Source organism: Protopterus annectens, chromosome 1.part0 (assembly GCF_019279795.1).
Source record: "Protopterus annectens isolate FY-2018-M chromosome 1.part0, PAN1.0, whole genome shotgun sequence".
Lineage (NCBI taxonomy): Eukaryota > Metazoa > Chordata > Ceratodontiformes > Protopteridae > Protopterus > Protopterus annectens.
The window spans coordinates 1692229825-1692248667 of NC_056725.1; the positions used below are offsets into that span (position 1 = coordinate 1692229825).

Here is an 18843-nt window from a genome sequence, read left to right on the forward strand (position 1 = left end):
TAATTAATTGATCAGCCATGCTGCAAGATTCAGAGTTTGGAGCGGAGTGTGCAGAATTTGACTGTTCTGCTGAGACAGTAGAGGAGGTATTTGAGGCAAGTACTATGGAGGAAGTTGAGACATATTCCTTAGAAGTGGGTACCAGTGCTGGCGAGGCCAGTCCGGAGCAACTAGGATCATTTTTGGTTTTTCCTGTCTGACTTTTAGTAAGACCTTGGAGAGTAGAGGCAGAGGGGGAAAGGCATAGACTGATAGGTTTTTCCAGCTGAAGGATAGGGCATCCACTTTCCATGCTTTTTTGTGATGAGTTCTTGTGCAGAATTTGTCCAACTGATAATTTTGGGGAGAGGCAAATAGATCTAAGTCTGGGCTCCTCCATTTCTGTGTTAACATGCTGAAGATTTGTGGATCCAGTTTCCATTTGTGCGGGTCCATAACATTTCTGCTTAGGTCATCTGCCAGAGCATTTTGTTTTCCTGTCAGGAATTGAGCTTGAAGATGTAATTGGCAAGGCCACAGCTAGTCTGTAAAGGGGGTAGGAATGTGTACCCCCCTGCTTGTTTATGTACCACATAACTGTGGTGTTGTCCGTCTTTATCAGTAGCTGTCCTGGATGAAGTAAGTCCTTGAAGGCTGTCAGAGCATTCTGAACAGCTAGCATCTCTTTCTGGTTGATATACAGATGCATTTGGTTTGGGCTCCATTTGCCCTGAATGCATCTTCCCACCAGGTGGGCCCCCCAAGCCTAGGCTGATGCGTCTGTAGTTAGGGTTTGGGTGGCAGGGGGTAGAGTGAATGGCAGTCCCTTGTTTTGGTGACATGTTTCTGCCCACCAAAGAAACTCCTGTTGTAGGCAGGGAATGAGAGGAATCAATGTTTCCAGACTGTGACAATGTTGACTCCATAAACTTTTTAGGTACCATTGAAGTTTCCTCATATGCAGTCTCACATATGGAATTAGTAGAATGCAGGATGCCATGAACCCCAAAGCCTGCAGAATTTGTCTTGCAGATAACTGGGTTTTTGTTGCCATTTGTTTGAAGTATGTTGTCAGTTGCCTTTGTTTGTCTGGCGTGAGGTAAGCCATCTGGGCAGTTGTATTCAAGCTTGCACCCAGGAATGTAATTATTTCAGAAGATACCAGTTGTGACTTCTTTTTGTTTATGGTGTACCCTAGACATGCTAGAAGCCTTTTTACAAACGTCAGATGTTGAAGACTGTCCTTGTCCTCTGCCTGAATGAGACAATCGTCCAGATAAGGATACATTTGAATGCTTCTCTGCCTGCAGAATGCAATTACTGGTGCCTGGCACTTTGTAAAGACCCTGGGCATAGTAGATAAGCCAAAGGGCAGTGCAGAGAATTGGTAATGCAAAAAACCTGCCTTGAAGCGGAGGTATCTTCTGCACGATTCCCTTATTGGGATATGCAGGTATGCCTCTTTTAAGTCTAGAGTTACTAACCAACATTCATGCCTAGCATACACAGTAGCTGTTGTAAAGTCAGCATTTTGAATTTTGGAATGTCCAGGAACGTGTTCAAAATCGATAAGTCCAGTATTGGACACCATGAATTGTCTTTTCTGAGTACCAGGAAAAGTCTTGAATAAATACCTCGTCCTTTTTCCCTTTTTGGTACCAGTTGAATAGCCCCCATATCCATGAGGGACATGACTTGTTTCTGGGCCTCTGCCCACTGGTTTTGTGGCAGATCCGGCCATCCGTTTGGAATTGGCAAAGTATGGAAATGAAATTTGTACCCTTTGGATGCTATGTTTAATACCCACTTGTCCTGGGTAATTAACTGCCAATTTTGAGCATTGAAGTTCTAGTTTCCCCCCAAGGGAGTTGTCAAAAGATAAGTGCTTGGTGATGGTAGAAGAAAGTCATTGAGACTGCTTACTGTAGGGTTGTGCTTTGTTTCCTCCAGTTTTGGAGGTGGAGGCACCCCATTGCTTTGACCTGTAAGAACCCTGTGATTGGTATCTGGAGCCTTTTGAGCACCTGGATTTGCCTTGAGTGGCTCTGTTGGACACAGGAAAGGACCAATTTTTAGTAGGCCATTGTCTACTGAACCTGGGTGGCTGCACTTGCAAGAAATCTTTTACAGTTTGCATAGATTTAGCTTTGTCTTCCATTTTCTTTAAAACCTCTTCTGCCTTATTACCAAACAGTATCATGCTGCAAAGGGGCATCCAACAATTTAGCTTTAACATGATCAGGCAGATTTTGCTCCTTGAGCCAGGCATGCCTTCTAATCACAGATCCAGTAATGGCTGCCCTACAGGAGGCCTCCAAGGAATCAAAACCACATTGCAAAGTATGCTTTCCAACCTTTTCTGCTGAATGCAATAATTCCTGTAACTCTTTATTTTCCACACAATCAGAAATCAACATCATTTTCTGTTTCAGTAAGCCCATAACATGCTGTTGATATTTAAGCATATGAAACTGGCAGTTTAGGGCCCTGATTGCCAAGGTTGCAGACATATAAACCTTCTTTCCCCATCTATCCAGCGCCCTGGAATCTCTGTCAGAGGGGGTAGGATTTTTGCCTGTAGAGGCCTTTACACCCTTGAGACCCTGAGAATAGTCTCAGGATCAACAGCAGGATTTTTGAATAGAAATTTGTGGGAGTCAGGAACCCTGTAATATATGTCTGGCTTACTACGAGCCGGAGGCAGGGAATCAGGAGCCATGCTTGATTCCAAAAACACATCAACAATGTCTAATACAGGAGGTATTGCCAAAGGCCTTTGCTGAGGAAGAAGGAAATCCCCAAGCCTCTTTTTTGAATCGGAGAAGTCCTGACTCTCCCAGTGAAAATGTTCCCTTAAAGTATGCAAAGTCTGTCCAAAAGAGTAATCCTCAGGAGGAGATGCAGATGGGATGGATTCCTCTGCATCAGAATCCTCATAGGGTGGAATAGAAAATTCCTGATCAGGAGAGGAATCAGGAGAAATGGAAACCTGATCTGAAGATTCATAATCAGTGCCTTTCCTCGGCCTCTTAGCAGGGGGGGGGGGGGGGCGGTTGGGAACCTTTGATCAAGGTAATTAAATCCTCAGCCATTTTGATCATCTGTTTTTTAGGCATAAGGGCCTGAGCACTTGGCTCATGCGTCGGTTTTTTAGACATAGAAGATGTTTTTGACCTTGTCTTTGTTGCTGGCGTCGGTTTAATATAAAAATGTTGAGGCCTGAAAATACCCTCAGAAGCTGGTGCCTGCTCAGCAGCTCCGGACCCATACAAGGGAGAGACATCCGTGGGTTCAATACTCGGTGAATCTCATGGCATGCCGGACTCCGAATGGGTCTCGGTAGAGGCCTACGACTCAAAAGTAGCGGGTATCAGGGGCTGCGAAAGCACCTCACTGAGTACCGGCGAACCGGCGACTGGTTTAGGAGAAGCTTCGTCGTTGGTTTTGGACCTCGACGGTCTGTCTCTGTCTTTTTCTTTGCATTTTTTGCGAACTCTGGTAGTCGGATTGCTAACAGACAACATTTCAGGTGATTAAATCTTGAACCAAAATATTTAGAAGCAAAAATATACCGACGCTTAATAGTGAGTTGGTTAAATCTAGCACAAAACCGACAGCAAGGCACGTTGTGATCTGGGCCTAGGCAAGGAATACAGTACAAATGAAAATCCTTATGAGGTATTTGCTTCCCACAAGTAATGCAATTATTAACTTTTACTGACATCGGTAAGGAGCAAGAAAAAGTTTCCCCAATGGGGTACTTAGCTTTAGTTTGAAGACTTCGGTTCTGAAACTCGAATGCGAAAATTTCAGGAGTTGGCCGACCAGCACTTGCGAACTGCTCCTGCTACGGGCACCGCGTGGCAAGAAAGACTGAATAAAATGGCGTCAGCTGCATGTTTTATACCCCTGAAGACCTGACGTCATGGAAGAGGAGACAGCAACCGACGCAGGACCCAAGACTTTGTTATTCAGGCCGACTGAGGGCAACCTGCCAGATTACCCAAATGTAATGACTGCAACAGTGAAACACAAAGAACATCTGAGAAAGGAGGGCCAAAACATACCTGGTCATATGAGTCTGGCAGTTGATGGCCCTCAAGTATAAAATGGAAGCACTGTAAACTTTTTTGTCCAGCCTTTCCATAGCCTTACTATCCTTATCAGATGGCAACCACTTGGTAGAGGGCAATAATTTAGAAAGGTTATCAGAGGAGACTGATCCTACAGAAGGGTCAGCAAAAGGGCATTTGTAAATACATTTGCATTCCTCTGGTTCTTTATAGAATCTATCTGGCTTCTTAAGTACAAGAGGCTTGAGATTCAGGAGCTAGAGATGCTGCTGAAAAGGTATCCAGAAGGGCAGTCAGAACAGAAAAAGCAGCAGATGGCTTAGGAAACTCCATCTCTAGGACCTCATAATATTGTTTTTGAATCTCAAGAGACTTGAGAACAATCCCACTTAAAATAATTCATCATATAGGCAACAGTATCCCCAAAAGAAAGCACCTCATGGGGGAATCTGGACGTACAGAATCCTCCTCAGAACTGAAGTCCAAAGGGGAAGGAATTTTGGAAGATTCAGCCAAAGATTCTTCCCCCGTGTCCATGTCCTCAGGGAAGTCCATTTCCCCTGGGTCTCTTGAGTGGAGAGTAAGACCAGGGAGGAAAAGGCACAGAGACCCTTTGAGGACATTTCAAGGCCATCAAAGTATTAAATAAACCCCCAAACGAAATCCTGCCATTCACTTTGGGGATCCTTAACAGGGAAAATATGCATTGTTTTTTGCTTCTTTTAATAAGGGACATCTACACGAACACTCTCTGAGAGTTGGACCCTAGCAGGGTTCAATAATGGTCATAGGAATCTCCTCCCTAACTAAGATCTGAGGAATCCCCCTCGATCCTTCATAAATTATCATTTGAGATTGCCCTCAATGTCAGGTACAGACATCTGAAAAGACTCAGAGGACACATGAGAAATCAGATCCATGCTGGCCTCCAACAGGGTTATGACAGAGAAATCTGAAGTAACTACCAGATGGCCCTTTGGGCTTTCACTAGCTTCAAGAAATGATCAGGGGACGCTGGACAGCAGCCGGATCAGACCTAACTTTTTTGGTCTTTTTGGCAGACGGCTAGCCCTCGAGACAAGAGAATTCTGCCACAGCATGCCAAGCAAACAACTTCAGTCTTCGGTTCTCCATGTATATGGACAAGGACAGACATCGGGTCTTAGGCACAAGCGCTTGGCAGACAGTGCACTGCGTATGATTGTGTGAAACACCCAACAGAAGAGATGCTGGTCGTGACAATTTTTATGGGGAATCTGCCTCCCAAACTAGCATTTTCCCTTTCTGGATGACATGAACACAATAACTAGAACAAACAGAGAAGAAACTCCAACAGGGCACTTACTTAAAAACATGGCCTGGTAACGAGCAAAGCAAAAGGGAGTTCAGAACGATGTTCAACAATGGCATTCGGACTGGCAGCAAAGAAGTTCCGAATGTTTGCATCCATATGTCACCTTTATGCCCCATACCTTCCTCAGGGAGAGAATGTGTCACATTGGATATCTAAGAACTAGAGGCTTTCGTATACTGGCCAGAAGTCAGACTATCCTTGGCAGGAGATCTCTTAGAAAAGAATACTGCAACAGTGATATGGAAGAACATCAACCCAACAGGTGCAATACTGGCATTCAAACTGGCAGCGAGATAGTCTGATGTTTTACGTTCATACAGTGGATATAAAAAGTTTACACACCCCTGTTAAAATGCCTGGTTTTTGTGATATAAAAAAGGAGACCACAATAAATAATTTCAAAACTTTTCGTACCTTTAATGTGACCTATAACCTGTACAATTCAATTGAAAAACAAATCTGTTAGGAGAAAAAATATAAATAATAAAAAATGTACAATATACTGGTTGCATAAGTGTGCACACTTTGTTGTGTGTGCACACCCTGAAACTAATACTTTGTTGAAGCACCTTTTAATTTAATTACAGCATTCAGTCTTCTTGGGTACACAACTGTCATCAATTAAAGAGACTGATTAACCCCAAATAAAGTTCAGCTGTCCTAGTAGGATTTTCTGACATTTACTCAGTTGCCTGCTACAGCAAAAGCCATGGTCAAGGCGGCTGCCAAGAGACCTACAGCAGCACTGAAGGAGCTGCAGGAATTTCTGGCGAGTACTGGTGGTGTACTACATGTGACAACAATCTCCGGTATTTTCCATATGTCTGGACTATGGGGTAGGGTTGCAAGATGGAAGCCTTTTCTTACAGAAAAAAACATCCAAGCCCAGCTGCAATTTGCAAAACAATACATCAAGTCTCCTAAAATCATGTGGGAAAATGTGTTATGGTCTAATGAGATCAAAGTTGAACTTTTTGCCACAATTTTAAAAGGTATGTTTGACACAAAAACAACACTTTGCATCACAAAAAGAACACCACCACCACAGTGAAGAATGGTGGTGGTATTATCATGGTTTGGGGTTGATTTTCTTCAGCTGGAATTGGGGCTTTAGTCAAGGTGGAGGGAATTATGAACAGTTCCAAATACCAGTCACTTTTGGCCCAAAACCTTCAGGCGTCTGCTAGAAAGCTGAAAATGAAGAGGAATTTCACCTTTCAACACGACAATGACCTCAAGCATACATCCAAATCAACAAAAGAATGGCTTCGCCAGAAGAAAATTAAAGTTTTGGAATGGCCTAGCCAGAGCCCAGACCTACATCCAATAGAAAATTTGTGGGGTGACCCACAGAGGGCTGTGCACAAGAGATGCCCTCGCACTCTGACAGATTTGGTGAGCTTTTGCAAAGAAGAGTGGGCAAATATTGCCAAGACAAGATGCGCCATGCTGATGGACTCCTACCCAAGGATACTGAATGCGGTAATTAAATCAAAAGGTGCTTCAACAAAGTATTAGTTTAAGGGTCCACACACTAATGCAACCAGCGTACTGTATGTTTTTTCATTTTTTCCCCTAACAGATTTGTTTGCTTTTCAATTGAATTGTACAGGTTATAGGTCACATTAAAGGCGGGAGAATTTTTGAAATGATTTAAGTGGTGTCATGTTTTTATATCATAAAAACCTGGCATTTTAACAGGGGTGTGTAAACTTTTTATATCCACTGTATGTCTGCTTATATAACTATGTCCACGGGCTTAGGTCATATGTCACACCTATGGCTTTATGGAAGCTGTTGGCTTTGGTACCCTGGATGGACATTTTGGTTATCTGGCAAGATAACCCAATAGTTTGGAATACTGTAACAATGATTTAAGTAAGGACATCATCAGAATACCTCTACAAATCACATTTTTACATTTTTAGTGGGGTTCTTCCTCTACAAATAAAGAAGTTAGGAGCAAAGAATGGCAAAGGAAACAGTCCTAACTCCTGACACCTGTAGCCATGGGACTTTTTGCAAAGTGATACAATATGTCAATAAATACACAGAACTTAAAGTGGTAATGCAAGAAATACTACTCTGCTAATATGGAAAGGGAATCAGTCATTTTTCAAACATGCCACTGACCTTCAATTTCTCAACCTCTTATGAATACCTCCACATGGCTTTAACAAACAAGTTGTTGCTAACTACCACAGCTCACAGGTCATTGTTGACATTAAAACAGTAACACTACAATGAAGTAAAATCTAATTTACAACATTAGCTAAACACTAACACATAAAAGCTGGCATTCAAAAGATACAACATACCATTTACACCACCAGACTGTTTTTTCTCCAGCATCCTCATTCTCTCCTCAATATCCTTTTCTGGAACGCCTTCCATGCCATAGATTTCAATCTCAATATCATTACGTCCAGGAAGCGCATTTGGTATAGAATCTACTTGTTGCCTGTGAACCTAACGGAAAAAAAAGAAACCACAATTCAAATGACAGTGCAGTAGATGAAGTACCAAAATACTAAAATCATTTAAGCTATAACACAGCATACCACTGGGAATCAAGAAACAGTACCTTCAGACATGTACAGTTACAAGCTGCATCAAGCAGATTTCCAAGCAGCTCCCATTAGACTGCATCCTCTCCCCCCTTACATGCCTATCATGTGAGACCCCCTATCATATCCTTGCTAGCTACAGATCACCTAAAATGAGACTGGAAAACCACACCTCCTACCCAAGCCTACTGGAATCACTTCACATTCAGCCTAACACCACACTTGACGCCCCTGCACTGGCCCAGTAATGAAAGAGCCTCAATCCTCACTAATAACACCAGTGAGGGACATGCACATTGGGAGGATGACAAGTACAAACACAGTAAAGTACAATTTCCTTTAAGAGCACACAGAGATCACAGTCAGTCTGGGGCTGGTTTCGCCCTCTGTCTCCAAATCCCCAATAAGACACCCCACTGGCATAGCTATAGGGTTAAGATCTCAGCCAAGTGGTCAGGTCAAAACCTCCAACACCCTCTCTGTCCAGCCAATGCTTCATGTCCCTGCCCAAGTAGCTCACACACACACACACACACACACACACACACACACACACACACACACACACACACACACACTGAGATGTGATTTATATGCAAACACACAGACACTCCTGGGGAAGGCTGGCACAGGTGTACCAGCTATGCCTTCTTCTGCCCAGACTAATAAGGTAGTAATCACTGCCACCAACCAGGTCTACCTAGCTACTATAAGGCCCTTCCCAAAGGGTGACCGATTCTACTGTGTAATGTTACTATTATCCAAATGGTAATTGTGTCCAAGACTAAGGCTATTTAGGAGTGGCCTATACAGCGTCACCAAATACATATGCAAATACTCTAAGAGCTTAAATATCTCTAAAAAAACAGCCACAATTAAAAGGTTTAAGTATATTTAATAATAAATAATAAAAGCACAATAATCTACTCAACAACTCAACACAGTGACAACAGAGTTCAGAATCACAGGAAATACTTTAAAACAACTTTGTAGGACAATGTCACATAAATGCAGAAACCATCTAAACTACTCTTTACTGTATTTCTATCTCTGAGAAATACTATACCTAAATCTTACTTACAGAGCCAGGGAAATTCAAGTGCCGAATGGATGTTTCTAGGCTCAAAGACAAATACAAAATACACAAACTTTCTCTGAGAGAGAGTTCTTAAATTACTATCAAACATTTCTGTTGGGTTATCTCAGATTACATCATTCTTGTCACCACAGCCTTTAGTTCCCAGGCTAAAGGAACTTAAACTATAACATCTCTGTGTTAAAAATACTTCCAGACAGTAGAAAGAATTTCTAGCCGCAGATATTCTTGTCTCTAAGCTAAGATAAACACCATTGCAAACAACTCAACTTATTTTTTTAGAATTTTGCTCTTTTCCAGTAGGGTGCACTGTGGTTACATTTTTTGAAGCTCAGCATATAACATACAGCTTACTTACATTTGTAAGGCAAGCATACAAACCATGTTATTACTCACAAATGACAGAAGCATTTACAAAATTCTAGCTAGTTGGGCTGGCAGCCTTCACAACTTCTATAGGTTCATAGGTTCATAGGTTAGTACTAGACTAACTGCCCTTGCGAGCCATTGTAAGCCTAGCCAATTATCCCTTGTGAGACTCAAACCCTGCACCTTGTGTTTATAAGGCAAACACCTTAACCATTAGGCCACCCTCCCATAAACTGGGGGACTTACAAGACCCACAATTCACTTGCTCAGAAGTTTTTGGACTGCAATGCAAACACCCCGGAGCAACTAGTTAGCACCCCAACTAGAGGTACAAACATCTAGATCTAGTACTTATGGGGGTATGTTGCTCCCTCCCATGCATTAACTCCTCCCTGGTAAGATCCGATTACAAAATTATCTCCTTTAGTGCTAAAACTAACTTAGAACCCCTCATCAAACTCCAAACCTAAGAACCTTGCCAAGGCCAATTACCTCAAACTAAGTGACAGCTTATCAAACTTCTGAGCCCCTCCGAACCAGGATGACACTGAGTCCTGCTCTGAGCTGTGCACAAAAGCATTGTGCAACCACACTGACAGGTTCTGCCTCCTCTATTCAGCTATGACAGTCATACCGGCAAAAATAAATTGCCCTGGTGCACCCCTAGCATTAACAGGCTATTCAACAAAAGGAAAAAAATCCTCTTCAAAGCCAAGAAGGGACAGACAAAACAGTGCAAAAAGAAACTCACCTGTCTAAAACAAATTAAAGAGCTAGTCAAATCTGCCAAAGCAAACTATGAGACAAAAATAGCCTCCCAGGTGAAAGACAGCTATAAGACTTTTTTTTTTTTTTTTTTACATTATGTTCGTAACTTCAGGGGTAATGCTCAGCAATGTGCCGAGTTAATCATGAATGGCAACACTTATACCCAGTCTGAAACTACAGCAAACCTGCTGGCTGACAAGTTCAGTTCAAACTTCTCCCCCACATCACCTCCTAACAAACCCAAACAAATACCCACCACCATCTCCTTACCAGTCATTATGAGAGAACAGGTCCTTACGGTGCTAGCTAAAGCCAAAAACACAGCCTCCATTGGTCCCGGTAACATTTCAGGATACTTCTTAAACAGCTTAAAACAGAATCTATCAGGGCCACTAAAAACCCTCTTTAACCACACCCCCGGACAGGTTTTGTCCCTGAGGAATGCAGGACTGCTATAGCAGTCTCTCTGCACAAGCAGGGGCCCATCAACTGACCCAGGGAACTAAAGACCCATAAGCTTGACCAGTCTTATCTGCAAGGCCATGGAGAGAATTATCATGGGCCTGATCAATAATGACATAGGAACTCTCCAAACACTGGACCGCACTCAATGTGGCTTTATCAAAGGGAGGTCATGGCTGTTTAATCTGGTGGATTTCTTTGAGAAAGTAACCAGGCCCATGGATGAGGGTAAAATGGGACACACCACTTGTCTAGACCTGGCCAAAGCTTTTGCCACAATCCCCCACTCAGAGACCATAGATAAACCTACAGAGTTACGCATAAACCCCTACATCATAAGATGAAAAACAAAATGGCTCACTGACAGGATCCACATTGTCCAGATTGGTGAATCCACCTCCAATAAGAAACCCGTTACTAGTGGTGTCCCACAGGGAAGGCTCCTGTTTGGTACATACTTCTCTGAAGTTAAGGCCAATGTTAGAGGCCTCTGACTCACCAAGTTTGCCAACACTTGTAAGCTGGATGCAATCAGTGAATCTCCAAACGATGCTGACATCCTACAAACAGACCTAAAGATGACATACGACTGGTGCCAAAACCATGGTTTAAGACTAAATGCTAAAAAATGCGTAATGATACCCTTCGGTAAATCAGATATCCCTGCAAATTACAACACTGATAGCACATCCCTAAAAGTATACCCAGTGGTGAGGGACCTAGGAACACAGATAGATAGTACCTAAATTTTGACCACCAGGTAGCTATGGTAGTGAGGAAATAATTTTGTGTGGCTCAACTTATTAGTAAAGGCGTGGCATCAAGATCAAAAGTCATAGTGCCATTGTACTCGACCCTCATCAGGCCCATAATTGAGTACAATGCCCCCTTCTGCATGCACCTAACCAGGCACATACATCAACTGGAGCAGCCCCAGACATTTCTCACTAAAAACATATAAAGCATATCACATATGTCTTATGCAGACCAACTAAAGGCCCTATTCCATTACTCCATCTCATATCATTTATTGAGCAGTGACTTATGACTGACCTACAAGGCATTCTCTGATCCAGCCCTGATGAAAATGTTACATATTCGCAAGAAAAATTATACTAGGGTTACAATTTCCATGGAACTGAACCTTATATGTGACTAATAAAACCTGCTAGAGTGACAGATTCATATTTCAAAGGCTACCTCGTCTATGGAATAAATTTCCCATCTTTGTAAAACAATGCCTGTCCCTCACTCTCTTCAAAAGAAATTTGGATAAATGGATGGGGAACCGTAAATTCACTCCTAGGGTACTGCCCATTCCTTTATGGACAAAGGCAGTCTGTAAAATGACTCAGGGCTCCAAAACTCAAAGACCCACTACCCTGACACTACTGCATCCCATACTTGGAGAATTTCAGTACAATGCTGTCATATATCCTGGGTATTATTGGCTAGGCTTGTAAAGGTTCTTGTACCATTAGCCTAGTAATCATTTATAAAGTTATAAATCAACTTCCCCAACCCTGTCTGATGTGAAAAATCACCTTTGTCAGGTTATACTTGATTATATTTACTAAGTAAATGACTGTATTCTAAGCTCTGGTACGAAACAAATAGCTTAGTACTGACACAAGTTAAGCAGTTGCAATGTCTAACACAAACAGAACAAAGTCAAAACTTTCCCCAAACCCATCTATAACATCAAAGCTACCATCTAACAAAAATGAAGCCAAATTTGAAGAAGTGTTCTAAAACTGTCCTGGAGTTAAAAGACTAAGCTGAATGATATGCGTTCAGGTACAGTTACAGATATGGTTGCAGAACTAGATATCAAAAAGTACAGTTGTACTTACCATAACAGTAGACATTTAGATTTCTCACTGGTTCAGCAGCCTTTAGCTATCTGGGTTGTATTCTGCCCAGGATACAACTAGCCAGCTTCACAAAGCTCTGGCTCCCTAGCACATTTTCATTGTGTGCTCACTGGGCAGCTCATTTGTAGAGGGAAATCCGTGAGGGTTTATTTTATGTATTTATTTAGTTTGTATCTGTTTTCCAGGGTACAAGCAGTGATCTCCATATACCTTTTTCACACACAACCTGGAAGTGGTGTCTGGTTAAGGTTTTGCTCAGTCGGACAGTTACACAATGGAATTTGATACTCCAGAGAATACAAATGCTAGGTCTATTTTTTTTACGAAACCATTGCATCTTTCTCATATGTAATCCATTAAGGGTGACAAACGAATCATAGTAGCTATGAACCCTACAATTCTGAGATGTACTCTTGCAAAACCATTGCCTGATTGCAGAAGTTCAGGAAAGCTTCCAAATAAAAATCCTACTTCTCATGTCAAAGATGCCTTTGAAACAGAAGTATCTAGAAAGCAGCCCAAAAACACAATTCAGAGAGATGGAGTCAAGGAAGACTTTGCAATGTTTATTTGAAAGCCCAGAATGGTCAAGAGACACACAACTTAATATCTCTTGCTGTTTGGATCAAGACTCTGCAAAGAAAAGTAAGTGGTCTAAGATAAAATGTGAACGCTACTTAGTCTGTAATTGCTAGGCATTTTGTGAACACCCCTGGAGCTGTAGATAAACCAAAGGGTAATGCAGAGAACTGATCATGACACTCAGAAACCGAGAACCTTAGAAATTTCCTAAAGTGTATGTCTATGGCTATGGGAATGTAGTAATAAACACTTCACCAAGTAACTCATGGGAGGAATGAGGGGAAACAGGTTCTCCATAGGTTGGTACTAGGCTATCGGCCCTACGGCCTATACAAACCTAGCCATAACAATTCCCTGGCTATTTCGTCCCACACTATTTACTTCTCTGGACCCCTGTCTAGCAGAGCGACTGACGTGATCCCTGGGGTGAATTTCCTTTCTCCCATCCAATCATCAAGGTTCCTTTTGAAGAGGGCCAAAGAGGTGCTCTGCTTGACATGTATGGGCAATCTACTCCAAAGTCTGGGGAGTCTCTGGGTCAGGAACCTATCCCTCCAGCATGTTTTGTTTATTGTGATGACAAGGTTTAGCGCAATTTTGAATTTTTTTACATTCACATACAGATTTGGAAATGAAAGATCTAGTACTTGTCTCCAAGAGGCCTCTTTTTGGTATTAGACACATTCTAGAACAGAAGCATTTGCCCCTTTGACTAAAGGGTAATGGTTTTATAACTCTTCGGGTATGTAAAGACTGAAGAACCTAAGGGAAAAAATCCGTTTGGTTCTGAGGGTGAGGAGAAATTCCCCAGAAAGGTTTTTTTTTTTTTCTTTCTAATCCAGTGCCACTTGTAATACTCCCACACCACTTTTAGCACCCAAGAATCCGAAATAATCTTTGGACAAATAGGGATATTGATGACTAGTCTGTGGGGCAGATTTGTTGATCTGCTGGTCAGAAGAGATACAAATGGGGGTGAATATTGGCAAAGTCATTATGTACGGCTAATTTGACCCTTTTTCTGAAAGGGCTCGTGATTCTTGCTGTCATTTCTTCCAGCCATTTTTAAGCACCTTGTCTGTCAGAAAAAGGCTGGTTTTGCTTACTTGGCATTTTTGTGAAAGAGGGAAGCCTTTAAGATTTGTACTGGGGTACGTGAAAAATCATAGAAACTCCCTGAATCAATTTCCCCCATTAATCACATTGAGAACACGAGTAGCAGAATAAAGCAAAATGTAAGACCTCAGACTGTACCTCCTCAAAAAACATTTGATTACATCATCTTCTTTCAGCTGTTCCCATTAGGGGTCGCCACAGCGGATCATCTGTTTCCATTTCTTCCTGTCCTGTGCTTCTTGCTCTGTCACACCAACCACCTGCATACCCTCTCTCACCACATCCATAAACCTTATCTTAGGCCTTCCTCTTTTCCTGTTACCTGGTAGCTTCATCCTTAGCATCTTTTTCTCAATATACTCAGCATCCCTCCTCAGCACATGTCCAAACCAACATAATTGTGCCTCTCTGGCTTTGTCTCCAAACCTTCCAACCTGGGCTGACCCTCTAATATACTTATTCCTAATCCTGTCCACCCTCGTCATACCCAGTGCAAATCTTAACATCTTTAGCTCTGCCTGTCCAATTCTAACTCCTGCCTTTTTGTCAATACCACTGTCTCCAACCCATATAACATAGCTGGTCTCGCTACCCTCTTGTAGACCTTCCCTTTCACTCTTACTGGTACTCGTCTGTCACAAATCACTCCTGACACTCTTCTCCACCCACTCCAACCTGCCTGTACTCTCTGCTTCACCTCTCTTCCACACTCACCATTACTCTGGACTACTGACCCCAAGTATTTAAACTCATCCACCTTTGCCACCTCTACTCCTTGCATCTTCACTATTCCTCTATCCTCCCTCTCATTCGCACACATATATTCTGTCTTAGTCTTGCTGACCTTCATTCCTCTTCTCTCTAGAGCATCTCTCCAGGGTCTCCTCCACCTGTTCCCTACTCTCACTACAGATCATCATAGTCCACGGGGACTCCTGTCTGATCTCGTCTGTCAACCTGTCCATCACCATTGCAAATAAGAAAGGGCTCAGAGCTGATCCTTGATGTAATCCCACCTCCACCTTAAACGCATCCGTCACTCCCACCGCAGACCTCACCGCTGTCAACATCAACCCTCTTTTTTCTCCCAATTTTCTACATGGGGTTGGGGTGTTCATGGCAACTGTCACCATCAGTATCGATTCAGTGAAACTCTCCTACCTCCTTTAAAATTCAGGTCTGACTGTCACAGGTCTTCTCTCACACAATCCCTCCCTCTCTCTGCTGGAAGTCCTGATTTCCTCTTGGCTTCTTTCTGTCCGTCTCTAAGCTTCTTCACCAGAGTGTCTTCTGCTTTTCGGCATATATGCCCGAACCACTGTAATCTGTTCTATTTGACCTAGTCTACAAATAGAGTTACTTCAGTTTCTGCTCAGATATCCTTATTTCTTCGCCTGTCCCTCAGTGTGCATCCTGTCACCCATCTCAAGCACTTCATCTCCATGACCTCTAGCTTCCTCAACTAGTCTGCCTTTACTGCCTAGGTTTTGGTACCATACAGTAGTACTGGTCGCACCACTGTTTTGTACACCTTAACTTTTCAGATTCGTTGGCATTCTTCTGTTATACACTGCATTCTGTGCCAGATGGCTGCAGCCTCTCTGGTTCTAGTTTTGAACTTTTCATTCAAACTTTCCTTCTCCTCAAACCCCCCCCGCCCCGATGCAAGCTATTAGCATGTTTCACTATCTTCTCTTCTATCTCAATTCTCAGCTTCTTCTGATTTCCCCCATTTGCTGTCATTACCACTGTGTTACCTGTACTCCATTTCATCCCATGTGGCTTCAGTTTTGCTTTCCATTCCACTATCCATTACTGAAGTTCTTGCTCAGAGTCTGCCTGTAATGCCACATCATCTGCATACAGCAATTTTGTTGAGCTGTCCCCTCCAACCTATTGGTAATGTAGTCCATCACCAGTATAAACAGCAGTGGGTTCAGAGCTAAACTCTGATGCACACTCACTCCCACTGGGAACCCCTCTGAGAGTCCAAACACTACTTGAGTCATTGGGTCTTTGTACATAGTCTGCACCAATTCTATCAATGTTTCTGGGACTTCAAATCATAGCATGACTGCCCAAATCAGCTTTCTTGGGACCTTGCCAAATGTTTTCTCAAAGTCGTGTGTTCTTTTTCGGATTATATAGTCAGCATATCATTTCAACACTATAGCAGTAATAGTGGCTGTAGACACAGTATCTGCACAATCATACACACTAATCAAACTATATTTAGATACCTGGGACAGGGTAGAAAGAGGGTGGTTCAAAAAACAGCTTTCTTCTGTAGATAGAGAGGAAGAAAATTATACACCTGGTAAGTCAGAATTCTGAAGTCTAAAATAGAACAAAAACATTCTCTGCCTTCTAAAATGGAACAAAACATTCTCTGCCTTCTGTCACCGGGAGAAGGGTTTGTACTAAGGACCAACCTGTTCCAGTATGAGAAATTGTTGCTAGATCAGAACTAAGGTGAGAAGAAATTTATTGGTCCTAGGTACCATATACACTTTATGTACTTTTCTAGGGACAGACGGTTGGGTATTAGGATGATTACAGGCAACATTCAACACATCCTCCAGGGCTGGCGGTAAAGAAGGGATGGATGAGGAAGAAGGTATATTCATTTGTAACATATAGTATCTCCTCAGTTCAGTGGGAACATCTACTTCTTCCCATAAAAAATATTTCATTCATCTTAGCTATGCTCAGATTAAAAAAAAAAATTCCTCCACAGGAAGATAAAAATTAACATTTTCCTCACAATCAGAGAGCTGAGCTTGGAAATCTGTATGAGAATAAACCCTACTTCTGTCAAAGTCAGAATAATCAGACCTGGTTCTTCAAGAAATACTTTACTGGGGATGCCCATCTATAATGGCTTCTGTGTATCAGGATTCACGGTCTGTAATGCCTACCTTGCCAAGGTAAGAAATTCATCTTTCTTGTGATTACTTAATGTTTAATCTTTTATTTTACCTTAATAGAAGCTCCTGTGAAAGATTCAGAGGAGGGACGTCTGCCTAGTCCAATGGTTTTTTGTTCCAATTACCCAAAGAAGGATCTTCCACAAGGTCTCCAAAACCTAGAGAAGATGGTTCTCCCATGCCAGTGGTATCAAACATTGGAACAGCCGAATAGGACATGGCTGACCTCTGGTTCGGAGAGGTGAGTGAGTGGTCTGCAGAACAACCAATGGCCACTGCAGGTTCATCCACTGTTGGCTGAGGCGTAAATGGGCTTGGGACAATGGTAAGGACAGCTTGGTTAGTCAATTTTTCTTTCTAGGTTCAGCAGGAGAACCAGCAGGAACAGTGCCAGTATCCATGATGCATCTAAAGAAAAAACAAAAGCAGTATGTATTGCTGGAGCAAGTTGGTCAGAAGTTAAGTTGTCAATGAGTATTCCAAGCAGCACACTTCCACTCACCATACTTTTTCCAATCTCTACACAAGAAAAAAAGCACAAGCAGAACACTAATTACCATCAGTACCCTATTCAAACAAACACACTAGCGGAAAACAATATGGCAAATAGGTTGTGAATAACTGAGCATATGCACTAGACTGATACATACATTCAACAAAACTAAAAGTTTACACAAGCAGTACATAAACTAATTGAGATTATTTTTAAGAAAATTTAACAAACGCTAATAAATGAAACATAACAGTCCTGGACTGGAAACTTTGGATACTGTGAAAAAATACCAGGTCTCCAAAACGAGAAATACTGCTTTTAGTTAAAAATTTAAATGTGTACTATTTTTCTTGAAAGGGCAATAATTTGTGTGTGAAGGGGTTCCCAATGGGGATGCATCTGTCAGAAAGTACAGCTGCGTACACTTACCATAAAATGCATATGTTCAATGTTCAGTCCTGACTTGCAGGATTTCTGCTGTGGAAACCCTTGGCCAGCCTGACTACCAGAGTAAAAAATCTCTCTCCTCCTAAGGCTGGCAGATGCCCTACCCTGACATCAGTACGCTTTGGTTTAAAGGGAGCCAGCCAACCCCATGGCATCATTTTTTTCTTGCCCCTTAGACGGTGGGAGCCCCCAGGATGAAGCATAAGCAAGGAACAAAGGAAGAAAAAGGGGCCTGCAGGGTAAACACCCAGAGGATCCTCTGCTTCTGTTTTCTGCACTAACTAGACTACTACAGTAGGCAAAAGGGGGAAGGCGGGAGGGAAAAAAAAAGACTGCAATAGTGAATACACTCGAGCATCTACATTTATGTTAAGTGTACACAACTGTAGTATGTTCTTCATGTTTCACTTTTACAGTCCTGACTTGTGGGATGATTCCCAAAGCTGAGATGAGGGTGGAAGGAAATTTATGGAGAAAAGAGGATGCCCTACAAGCCAGCAGTGAAAAACCCTGCTCTACACTTGGAGAAGGCAGATAAGTGGTACTGTTTGGTAAAGGTATGCACAGCTGACCAGGTGGCAGCTTCCAAAATGTCTTTGGTAGGTACTCATTTCAGGAAGGCAGCAGAGGTAAAAGTGGTCCTGGTAGGGTGAGTCCTTAAAGTTTCAGGAGGCTTTTTACCATGATGGCTGTATCAAAAGGAAATACAGTGGAAGATCCACTTGGAGATAGCCTG

General features: G+C 42.3%; 1 protein-coding gene across 2 annotated transcripts in view; it reads right to left on the reverse strand.

Annotated features, from left to right (window-relative positions):
- Window positions 1-18843, reverse strand: part of LOC122799547 (BUB3-interacting and GLEBS motif-containing protein ZNF207-like) — a 1273851-nt gene that overhangs the window by 1138871 nt on the left and 116137 nt on the right. For both annotated transcript variants that reach the window (XM_044068680.1, XM_044068689.1), the window contains exon 3: window positions 7725-7875. In XM_044068680.1, coding sequence (XP_043924615.1) covers window positions 7725-7875 — 151 coding nt within the window. The remainder of the gene's footprint in view (window positions 1-7724; window positions 7876-18843) is intronic.